The sequence below is a fragment of the Pipistrellus hanaki genome (genome assembly GCF_964339955.1).
Source record: "Pipistrellus hanaki genome assembly, chromosome: 13".
NCBI classification, from domain to species: Eukaryota; Metazoa; Chordata; class Mammalia; order Chiroptera; family Vespertilionidae; genus Pipistrellus; species Pipistrellus hanaki.
This window is the reverse complement of record NC_140515.1, coordinates 32,540,950-32,553,426: the sequence shown is the minus strand read 5'-3', so window position 1 is coordinate 32,553,426 and position 12,477 is coordinate 32,540,950. Positions and strand designations below refer to the sequence as shown.

Sequence of the window (12,477 nt, the reverse complement as noted above, 5' to 3'; positions counted from 1 at the left end):
ACCTCTTTTTTTTTTTTTTTTAAAGAGAATTCTTAAGGGGATGATCCATCCTCTTTTTTTTTTAATATATTTTATTGATTTTTTACAGAGTGGAAGAGAGAGGGATAGAGAGTTAGAAACATCGATGAGAGAGAATCATCGATCAGCTGCCTCTTGCACACCCCCTACTGGGGATGTGCCCGCAACCAAGGTACATGCCCTTGCCCGGAATCGAACCCGGGACCTTTCAGTCCCCAGGCCGATGCTCTATCCACTGAGCCAAACCGGTCCCGGCATTTTCACCTCTTTTGTTAAGTTTATTCCTAAGTATATATTTTTTGTTTGTTTCTATCATTTGTATTGTTTTCTTAAACTTTTTCAGGTAGTTTACTGGTTGTGTATTTTTGTATTCTGCAACCTTAATGAATTTATTATTGCTAATAGTTTTTTTGTGTGGAGTCTTTAGGGCTTCCTATACATAAATCATATAATCTACAGATAGAGATTTTTACTTCTTCCTTTCTGATTTTGGATGGGGATAATGAGGTCTGAGAGGCTGAATATACAAAACAATGGCTAGACCACACATGAATTCTGACCCACAACTTTGTAGCCACCAGCCCAGAAAGAAAACCATCACCTCTGCAGCAACTGGCCCCAAATGTGCAGGACTTGGCCAGCTTTTCTAATTGTCACCCCCATTTCCAGCTCAGGGCCAACTTGAGAAAGCCAAACATGCTATGCCCAAGACCCAAAGCACACAAACCAAACCAATGACATAGGCTGTCCTGCTTCTAGTTAGCCTGCCTCCAGCTTCCCCCTGCCAACAACCTTCAGTCGGACATACCTGAAGTCCTCCCCTTTCTCCACAGTAAAGCTTCCCTACTCCCTTGCCTACTGATAAGTTTGCCAAATGCAAGAAAGTGATAGGGCTGACACCCTTGCTCTAACAAGCTCTGAATAAACAGCCTTCGCTTGTTCTAATTTAAGTGGCTTTCTTTATTTTCCGCTTTCCTGGAGGTCCCCGTGTGATATAGTCTGCATTGCCCATCACCATGGACCGCAGCCTTTAAACAGGAACAGCACCCATGCAGGCACCTTTTGCCTGATACTCTCCGTTTTTGGAGTCTGGGCCAATGTGGCGAGTCAACACCAGCTTTTAATTCTGTTACTGCAGTAGTTTCTTGGCTACTTATTCTCAGTTTGGTATCAGGTGTGTGTGTGTGTGTGTGTGTGTGTGTGTGTGTGTATGTATGTGTGTTTTAAGATTTTAAAATTAACTTTTGGAGAGAGAAATATCAATGTGAGAGTGGAGCATTGATCTGCCTCCTGTGCACCCCATCTTGGGGATTGAGCCCACAGTCCAGGCATGTACTCTGACTTGAAATCAAAATAGTAACTTTTTGGTGCATGCGACAACCCCATCAACAGCCACACCAGCCAGAGCTGGTACCAGGTTTTGACACTGGTTCCATTTATTTGACATCCTTGGTGGGATAAAGCCATTTTTTTCTTATCTCCTTTTGCTCTCTGCCATGTTTCCATTCTGCATTTGCTGACTAAAAGTGTTGCTTGTCACAAGAACGAGAAACACAGGGTATATGACACAGTAATAGGTCCTTCGAGCCTGTTGCTCAGGCCAACATCGCAGTCTGGCGAGTTTGCCATTCTCACCAAACTGGTAGCCATTTGGAGAAACTTTGCTGTGGCTTATCAATAAAGCCAAGAGATTCTGCTATCCTGATTTTCTTGTTGTCCTGAAAGTTTGGAATTGACTCAGTGTTTTCTCTGGTTTTCCTCCTGCTAGGGGGTGTAGACTGCCAATTGTGCATTCTGAGGCAAAGCAGCCAACCATCATGTTGGGGGCCTAAGACATCAGGTGCACAAATATCATGTTTTTACACACTGTTGACAGCTCTTATGGGATAATCTAAGTCTAAATCACCTCCTCTTCCAGGAAAAATGCCTGCTTCTTATATGTAGTCTTTTTACAATCCTCATCCTTGTGCCTATCTTTTAAAATGACATAACTTCAAGGATGATGTGACTTGAATAAAACTGTTCATTTGAAAGGTGCCTTAGAAAAGAAAGGGAATATTTCTCAGGTTTAAATTATATGAGCTCCATATAGATGGTTCTGAGTTCTGGATTTTAGGGAACCAGGAAGAAGCAAATGAAAAATTCAAGTGTGGAGCAGAAAAATGTATATTCATTCAAAATATGTCCACACAAAAAATTTCTTTGCCCAGGAGAAAACCAGTCTTATTTAATGTTGCCAGATAATTAGAGTTTTTATGCCAGAGGAAGTTGAATTATTGGGCTAATTGATATAGAAATTAAAAAGAGACATAGGGCTAGGGACATTAATTAAGCAGCTCCAACATTTCTCTATCAGAAGTCCCACAGATTGGAGAGGGGTTTAGTAGCCCAAGAGATATTGACTCATTCTTTTTTTGAGATTTTAAGAGTTAAATCTTCAGATTTAGAAAGGTCACTGAGTTGCAGCAGGAAACATTTTTACTGCTAAATACATCAGGTTGAAACTGTGGAACATCAAAGTCAAGAAAAATACTAAACAGCCTAATCTCCTACAAAGGAATGGCAATACAAATGACAGAAGACTTCTCAACTGGACAATAAATGTGTAGGGAAAATAATAGAGCAGCCTTTTTAAAGTAGTGAGAGATTACAGGCATTATTTTAGAATTCTAAACCAAGCTAAAATTATGCAAGTTTGAAGGTTTAACTGAAATATGTGCAGGCATATAAAACTAACCCAGGCCACAGCTGAAGGAACTTGGAAGAGTATACATTGATAAGAAAAACATGAGGACAGAATGAAGGAGTGGAATGCAAGAACAGAAGGTGAGCAAAGACACTGGCAAAGCATGTTGGTAAGTCTAAATAATTATTAGTATTCAGCAGAAAAAGCTAGTATCTTGATATTAGTTTTATCACAAATAATTTATTTCATTGTAAAATATGAGACAAACCTGGAAAAATAATTTTAAAATTAGGAATGGTGGGTATATGGTTGCAATAAACAAAGAAAAAACAAAACAAAAAAGAACCAAGGCTGGAATTAGAATTGTATAAAATAATGTAGAATAACCAAAATGCAAAGATACTTCTTTAGAAGGCCTAGCAGTGTGAATGACCACATGAATAGATTTAAAAAGAAACTACAATAAGTCATCTTATACATACAGAAAAATTAATTTCAAAATTTAACATTTAAAATCCTTATAGTGACCCTGCAGTTATTGCCTTTCCCCTTCCACATTCTCTTCTGAAATCAGAGGGCATGCAATTTTTAAAATTCCTGAAGCCTCAAGCTTGGTCTCATTTGTTCTGTTTCCAGCTTTCTGTATGTACCCAAAGACCCAAAGATTGAATGTAGCTACTTTATGTATACAAACAAACAATAAAACGCCAAACATTCAGAGTAACCTGAGAAAGTCTTTGTAGCCAGCCCCAAACAAACAACACAAAAACCCAAAATTTTCAATGATCAGAAAGAATGAAAACTAACTTCTTATATAGGTTATCTACCAAGCATGTACAGAAAAGATTAAAATTTATGGTAAAATTTAGAAGCACCTACATTTACACAAGTTATAAGACAGGATGCCCCTATTACTGTTCAATCTGGACTTGGAAATATCTAATAAAGGAGATTAAGGAATAACATGTAAGAGGCTTGTCAAAAAAGACAATTTCTCACCCTTACTGGTTTGGCTCATTGGATAAGAGTGCCAGTCTGCGGACTCAAGGGTCCTGAGTTCGATTTGGTCAAGGGCATGTACCTTGGTTGTGGGCACATTTCCTGTAGGGGTTGTGCAGGAGGCAGCTTATTGATGTTTCATTGATGTTTCTAACTCTCTCTCACTCTCCCTTCCTCTCTGTAAAAAATTAATACATTAAAAAAAAAAAAAGACAATTTCTCACCCTAGCCGGTTTACTCAGAGGTTAGAGCACCGGCCTATGGAGTGAAGTGTCTCAGGTTCAATTCTGGTCAAGGCCAGGTGACTCGGTTGCAGGCTTATTCCCAGCCCTGGTCTGGGCACATGTGGGAGGCAACCAATTGATGTATCTTACATCGATGTTTCTCTCTGTCTCTCCTCCTCCCTTCCATTCTCTCTTAAAAAAAAAAAAATCAATGGAAAAAATATCCTCAGGTGAGGTTTAACATGAACAACAAAAAGACAATTTCTCATCGTTTGGAAATAGTATTGTCTTCATCAGTCAAGCAAGAGAATCTACAAATAAGCTATTAAAAAATTAAATAATTTTGCTGGATACCAGATCAATATGAGAATAAATTATTTCCATATGCCAGTACCAATGTATGTACAAAATATATCTAGGGTCTTAGAACTATAAAAATACAGTCTTTAGAATTACATTTCCAGGACAGGAAAATTATATAAACAATATAAGAAAGTAATGGAAAAGAGTTGATACTTTGGGGGGAAAAATCTCCATAAACCCAGCAATATAATTAAATCATTTACCTAGTCATGAAAAAGAGAGGGGGGTGCACAGTCATTGTTGCCCATTCTGTTTGCTTTGTACCCAACAGACATCTGTCCACATATACCTATTTGCTAGATCCCTCCAAAAGGGGCTGGTGCCATGGATAGTAGGGCCAAAACCCATGATACAAAAGAAATTTAGTTAATTACTCTAAGCTGGGAGAAAAGAGGTACAGCGGTAGGTTACTGGGGAAGGGAAGTATTTTTAGAGAAAAGTAGTGGAGCCGAGGTCTGAAGCAAAATTAGGGGGAATGGAACTGCCTAAAGGTGACCTATATAAAGAAAATAACGTAAGTAGCAATCTGGATGTACATTTTATTTTAAAAATATTTCTTAAATATTACATTTATTGGGGGGGCATTAATAAGTTACATAAGTTTCAAGTGCACAATTACATATAATACATCATCTGTATATAGCATTGCTCACCACCCAAAGTCAAGTATCCTGTATTTCAAGCAGCATTTCTTTGCTGCTTTGTCATCTTTCTTCCAAATGTTTTAGTCTACCATTGACAGAAAATTCTGCAAAGCAGCCTGCATCAAGAGAGTATCTGTCTTTCTCCATTCTTGTAGGTTGTGCAATATGCACACAACCGATATGGGGATACCTTCCCCTGGTCCTCAGCTCCGTGGGGCGGGATTATATTATAGCAGTTCATTCCCGGAACAGCCGTCTGCGGGCCTTGGGAGGAGGCCCCAGAGGGCGCCGGGGGCGCACCTGAGGACCTGGACTGGGAGAAGGAGGTAGGGGTTGGAGCGGGGAGCTGGGGAAGGGCTCCCAAAGGTGGAAGTCCGGGCTGTAGTAGGGACCAGGCGCGCGTCTCTCTGGGCTAGGCGTGGGGGCCCGGGGCCATGGCTCTTCGATGGGACTCTGAGGGTGGGTCCCTAATCCCATTGCATGGACCATCCAAGGAGTCAGGAACCCGGGGGCCTCATCCTCGTCGTAGGCCTCTTCTGGGATGGCAATCTCTGGGACGGCGAACTCTGGGACAGCGATCCCTGGAACGGCGGCGACCTCTGGGACGGAGACCTCTGGGAAGGCCATTTCTGGGACGGAGACCTCTGGGAAGGCCATCTCTGGGACGGAGACCTCTGGGAAGGCCATCTCTGGGACGGAGATCTCTGGGAAGGCCATCTCTGGGAGGGCGACCTCTGGGAAGGCCATCTCTGGGAGGGCGACCTCTGGGAAGGCCATCTCTGGGAAGACTATCTCTGAGACAGCGATCTCTGGAGCGGCGGCGACCTCTGGGAAGGCGAACTCTGGGACAGCGATCTCTGGAGCGGCGACGATCTCTGGGACAAATGCGCAGAAGAATCCCTGCTGGACGGCGACGCCTCCCCCGGGAGCGTCCAGGTGAGCGCCGGGCTCCAGGCCGCCGGGCGAGCGCGCCCCCGCGCCCGCGCCCCAGAGCGCCTCGGGCACCAGCACGAGGGTGTGGCCGCCCAGACGCACTCGCAGCACCGACGTGGGCGCGGGCTCCAGCATCAGGTCGACGCCGCTGTCCAGAGGCAGCTGCAGGGCGCAGCCTGCGGCCAGCACCACCACGGAGGTGAGCGCGGCGGCGGCCCTGGGCTCGGCCGGGCCCTGCAGGCCGGGCGCCATGCCGTGTTCGGGGCCCGCGGGCTCCTGGATTCGGCGGCGCTTGGCGGGGCCGGGCCCCCCGGGCTGCGGTTCCCACCGGGGCGCGGCATGGAAGCTGGGGCTGAGGGGGCGTCTGCCCAGCATCGGGGCGGCGGTGCGGGCGGTGCTCCTGGGCCTGGCGGAGGGGAGTGTCACTCAGCGGCGGCGGCGGAGACAGGTGAAGCGGGCTGGAGGCCGGCTGGGCTGCGTGAAGAGCTGCGCGCGTCGCGGGGCAAGTCCTCGGGCAAGTCCTCGGGGCTCCTGGGCGCCCTCCTAAAAGGCCGGCAGTCTGGCTAGTGCGACCCTTCCCCCGGGCTTCGAATCTTTATACGCTCACGACGACGACCCTCCGGTGCGTGCCCTTAGACGCCCGCAACCAGCCTATCACAGCTGCTGGATAAACCCCGCCCCTTCCGAGGCCCCGCCCCTCGGAGATGGGGGCAACTTTGCAGCCGGCGGCAGCGGCGGCTGTAATTGACAAGTTCCTGTAAGGAAGCCCCATTGGGCCGAACGACCATGATGCTCTGGGCTTGACTTCCAGCGCAGTTCCTGTTGCTTTTTTTTGAATTGACCGCGGGTGCGGAGGACATGATGATAACCGGAACGCGGGCTAGGCTTCTAGTCTCACCAATAGAACGCCGTCCCTGGATACTGACGCATAAGACCGTCTTCCCGCCCCTGAGCCCCCACGCCCTAGCGACCCGAGCTTTTCTCTTTTGGAAAGTGGGGTGAATTTTGGGTTTACAACATCATTATTTTCTGTTTGCCTAAGTTGTAAATTACTGTCAGGTCCTTTCAGTCGTGTGAGAATGGAGTGTGTGAATAGCAGCCTCCGTACGATCAATTTACGACTATATATATATATATATATATATCCATATATCAGTGTAGTATAAGGTGAGCAGACGTCCCGCTTTTTAACGGGACTGTCCCGCCAAAAAGCGGGACGCCCGCTCACCTTAGGGTAGTACTATCGTAATTTTTATGCGACCATAAACGGAAGAGTTTGACCTAAACTCCTGCAGCGAAGTGTATCTGTTTTGAGCCCAATTTACAGAGAAAAATACCACGCAGGAGGATTATGTCCCGGAGCCCGGAACTCTTGTGCGAGGTACATGGAGGCTGCAAAAAGCGAAGGTGTGGCTCAACGGGTTACTAGGAGTAAATGCCCAACACTGATTTCTGTGATATGTGATGCTTTCATATGGCGACAGAGGACAAGGAAATATTGCCTTCGACCCCTGTGTCTCCTAGCCACATGATTGCTCATTTGTTCCCTTTTTACAACATGGCATATACTAAAGACCCACATTTTTAAGAGCTGCATAGTATTCCTTCGTCCGGAATGATATTTAAATCAGGGCTCTCTCGATGGACATTGGAGCAATCATGGTCTGTGACTTGGAAGCAATGGCATTCCTTGGGAAGTCTGTGGAAAAATGCAGATTCTTTGCCCCACCCCAGGACCACTGAATCGGAAATCCCAGGAATTCTCTGTAAGCCCCTCCAAAAAAGTTGTTTTGCACTAAAGTGAAACTGAACTTGTTTTCATGTAGCCGTGGAGGGCTTCCGATCCCTGGGGTGGTTTATGCTTGTTAATGACGAAGTCATAAGGGAACTCAAACTTCCTGGGGCTGCATTCGCGCTGCTGGCCTGCCTCGGCCCTTACGGCTGTGTTTCCGGTCTTCCTGCCAGTGTGGGCGAAACCGGAAGTGGCACGACCCCATGGCGGTCCCCGCTGGGCCAAGGGTGCCTTCGGACCATTGGAACCTGCGCCCAGCTGCTGCGTTTCCGGTGTCTGGGCAGAGGGTTCGGTGGTGGGCGGAGCTTGTAGGAAAGAATTGCTTTGGCCCCGGAGAATTCTGTGTTCGATCCCTGAACATTCCATATTCGATGAAGAATGCGGGCAACGTTCAGGAGAGGGAGGGTGAAGGGGCCACGTGTAGGGAACCGATGGGCGAGTTCAAAGCTGGCCAGGACTCCCGGAGGAGCCCTTGGGCCCTGGCCTGGCCAGGAGTGGGGTTCTGAACCCTGTGGCGCCGCCTGGTGTCTGCTGCTACTCTGACCTCAGCCCATCACCTGTGAGCTCCGCATTGTCCTGCGCCCTGTGAATCCTCACTGGGAATTCCCCATCCGCTGAGCCAAACCAGCTAGAGCTGGACTTATCTTTGTGGGAAGAATTTCAATGGCTAGTTCAATTAAAAAAAAAAATATATTGTAGGTCTATTCAGACATTCTATTTCTTCTTAAGTCAGTTTTGGTAATTTGTGTTTTTATAGGGATGTGTCCATTTTTTATTTTATAATCCTCACATGAGAATATATTTTTATTGACTTTAGAGAGAGAGGGAGAAGAAGGAGGATGGGATTAGGTAGGAAGAAAAAAGGAGGGGGGAGGGGAAGGGAAAGGGAGAGATACTTATGTGAGAGAGAAACGTTGGTATACCCTGTCTGGAGATCAAACCCGCAACCTAGGTATGAACTGAATCCACCATCTTTTTGACCCAGAGGGTGAAGCTCCAATCAATCGAGCCACCTGGCCAGGGTTAGGAATTTGTCCATTTTATCTAATTCATTTTGTTGATATACAGATTAAAAAATTTTTAAAAAATTTTTATTATTTTTATTTTTTTTCAGAGAGAGGAAGGGAGATGGAGAGAGGGACAGAAACATCAGTGATGAGAGAGAATCATGGATCAGCTGCCTCCTGCTTGCCCCCTACTGGGATCAAGCCTGCGACAGTGGCATGTTCCCTGAACAGGAATTGAACTGAGTGACCTCATGGTTCACAGGTCAACACTCAACCACTGAACCACACCAGCCAAGCAAATAAAGATGTTTGTAATACTTTGACTTATAGCTTTAATTCTATTTCATTCAGAGAACATACTTTGTATGATTTCACTCTTTTTTTTTTTTGAATATATTTTATTGATTTTTTACAGAGAGGAAGGGAGAGAGATAGAGAGCTAGAAACGTCGATGAGAGAGAATCATCGACCAGCTGCCTCTTGTACACCCCCTACCGGGGATGTGCCCGCAACCAATGTACATGCCCTTGCCTGGAATCGAACCTGGGACCTTTCAGTCCGCAGACCGACGCTCTACCACTGAGCCAAACCGGCTTCGGCTCTTTTTATATTCTTGAGGCAAGTTTCTTATCAGATATATGATTTGCAAATATTTTCTTCCATTCTGTGGCTTTTCTTCATTTTGTTTAGATTGTCATTTGAAGCACAAAAGTTGTATTTTGATGAAGTTCAATTTCTCTATTTTATTGCTTGTTTGTTTTTTTTTGTCATATCTAAATTGGATAAGCATTTAAATAGTTTTTTTTATGTTTAGAAATTATTAGTAAACTAGAGGCCCGGTGCATGAAATTCATACACAGGGAGGTGTGTCCCTCAGCCCAACCTGCATCCTCTCCAATCTGAGACATCCCTCTCACAATCCAAGACTGCTGGCTCCCAACTGCTCACCTGCCTGCCTTCCTGATTGCCTCTAACTGCTTCTGCCTGCCAGCCTGATCGCCCCCTACTTCCCTGCAGGCCTGGTCACCCCTAACTGTCCTCCCATGCAGGCTTGATTGCCTCCAACTGCCCTCCCTTGCAGCCTGGTCCCTCCCAACTGTCCTCCCCTGCTGGCCATCTTGTGGTGGCCATCTTGTGTCCTCATGGGGACAGCCATTTTTGACCACATGGGGGCAGCCATCTTGTGTGTTGGAGTGATGCTCAATCTGCATATTACTCTTTTATTAGATAGGATAGAGGCCTGGTGCATGGGTGAGGGCCAGCTGGTTTGCCTTGAAGGATGTTCCGGATCAGGGTATGGGTTCCCTTGGGGCTTGGGACAGCCTGGGCGAGGGGCCTGTGGTGGTTTGCAGGCCAGCCACAGCCCCGGTGACCCAAGCAGAGCCCCTGGTATCTGGGGTTTATTTATCTTCTATAATTGAAACTTTGTAGCCTTGAGCAGAGCCAAGCCTCCTGCTTGCTCGTGGCTGAAGCCATTTTTGTTGGTATTTATTTATTTTCTATAATTGAAACTTTGTAGCCTTGAGCAGAAGAAGCTTGGCTTCTTCCATTGCCAGGGGCAACTTAAGACTCCTGCTCTCTCCAGCTTTGTGGCTGCCACCATTTTTGTTGGGATTTGTCTTCTATAATTGAAACTTTGTAGCCTTTAGTGGAGGCCTAGGTCCGCTGGGGTATGCTGAAAGCTTAGCTTCTTCCATTACTGGGAAAACCCAAGCCTCCTGCTTACTCCATAGCTGTAGCCATCTTGGTTGGGTTAATTTGCATATTTGCTCCTGATTGGCTGGTGGGCATGGCTGATGGATGTGATGGTTAATTTGCATATTACTTATTAGATAGGATATTTTGTACTTATATGCATGTATACAAGTCCTTCGATTGATCTCTTATCTCCCCCAGATCTCCGTACTCTCCCCGCTGTAATTAGATAGGATATTTTGAAAACACAATCTGAATTGCTTCATTTCTTCAAGCTCTAATTTAAAAAAAATTAATATTCTTTTTCTTTTTAATTTAAAAATGATTTTTACACGTAACTTTGTGTAAACTTAAGGTGTACAGCATGTTACTCTGACACATTTATATCTTGTAACAGGGTTGCTATTTGAAAGATCTTTATCACATTACAACAGTACAATATTACTGTCTAATGAATGGTTTCCTAGCTACTCTTCCTTACCTGCCACTTTGCATATGTCTTTTCCATTATAACTGAAATGAGCATTCTAATAAGGAAATTTACCCGTTGCTTCCTATTTTAAATCTGAGTTGACTTGTAGTGGACTCCTATTGCTTTTAGGAAAAGTCCAAACACTATTCCATGGCTAGAAGTTCTCAGTGATATGGACTTGTCTATCATTGTACTGGTGCCCTGCTTCTAGCCCTTACTGAATCAATGACTCTTGTTCATTTTCTCTCTTTCTCTTTTCCTTTCTCATCAGGGCCTATGATTCTATACACATGAAAGAGAGTAACGTTGTAGAGAGATGAAATTACATAGGACTCTGACAGCATGAAAAAATGTCTTCAAAATGGGCTTTGTGTCATAGAAATAATAATAGTCAGTCATGGAAATCCCAAGTGTGTGCTAATAAGGAATGAGTTTATTTCAAAGGCCAAAGCTGCGTTAGATGGTGATCCGAATGACTTCTTATCAAGTTGAATGCCTTTTCCTGAGCAGTATGCAGTTACTCTCAGGGTGAAAACTTCTGAACTCCCTGGGAGAGCTGAAGGCATCTCTGGTTTCAGTATAATTCAATTTAAGCAACGCTGTCATAGCATCTGCAGCCTGGAGCTGTTTCCCACCCAGATATCACAGTTCAGGGTAGACATGGAGGAGGCAGGGAGAGGGATTATACGTCCTGCATCTTTCTCCTTGGGAGGTGGAGGAACGGGAGAAGGGAAATAAAGAGCATGTATTTTAGGCCTGGTAAGGTCCTTTCCATATATTACAACATTTAATTCTCACAACAATCTAGTGAGGTAGGTATTATTACCCATTTATACAGACGCTTGTCTCTGTTGGCTACCTAGATTCTGCTCTTTGACCACTAGTTGGCCCATCTGAGAACAGGAGAACATTAAAAATGCTCCCCTCTTAGCCCTAACTGGTTTGGCTCAGTGGATAGAGCATCTGAAGGGTCCCAGGTTTGATTCCAGTCAAGGGCACATGCCTGGCTTGCGGGCTCGAACCCAGTGGGGGTTGTGCAGGAGGCAGCCAGTCAATGATTCTCTCTCATCATTGATGTTTTTATTTCTCTCTCCCTCTCTCTTTTTCTCTGAAATCAATAAAAATATATTTTAAAAAATGGACTTGTATGCATGAATATAAGCCTAATAAATGAGCATGAACACCATAGGGGTGAGCTATGAACACCATAGGGGTGAGCTAATAAATGAGCATGAACACCATAGGGGTGAACACCATAGTGGGGTAGGGGTGGGAGAGGATTGGGGGGTTAATGGAGGGATGAGGACACATATGTAATACCTTAATCAATAAAGAAATTATAAAAATGCTCCCATCTTAGTCCCACACTCCTGGAGCCTAAGGTGCTATCAAAAAGGTGGACTTGCAAATGTGGGGAAAGTTGACAAGTTGGGGGTGGTCTGTCCTGGAGCTGACTTCCAGGGCTTCTCTCCATCCTGGAATGTTACTCTTTTCAGCCTAGGGTACTGAAGTCTGCTTTGCGATGCTGGCCAGCCTTGTGATTCAGTGTCTGTACCTCTTTCTTGCTTCCCTGGAGCTCCAGATTGGCCTGTTGTAGGTCCAGACCCATGGGGATTTCTGACAGGGCTGTAGGAGGGCCTCTGC

The 12,477-nt window shown here is 45.3% G+C and overlaps 1 protein-coding gene across 1 annotated transcript; it reads right to left on the bottom strand.

Moving 5' to 3' along the window:
* Nucleotides 1–5,171: 5,171 nt before the first annotated feature.
* On the bottom strand, nucleotides 5,172–6,242 carry LOC311631961 (proline-rich protein 23A-like; the record flags this gene model as incomplete). The annotated part of the gene is made up of 2 exons (XM_084902761.1): nucleotides 5,172–5,498; nucleotides 5,805–6,242. 2 exons carry the CDS (start codon nucleotides 6,240–6,242, stop codon nucleotides 5,172–5,174), a joined length of 765 nt encoding a protein of 254 aa, XP_084758887.1.
* Nucleotides 6,243–12,477: the final 6,235 nt, after the last annotated feature.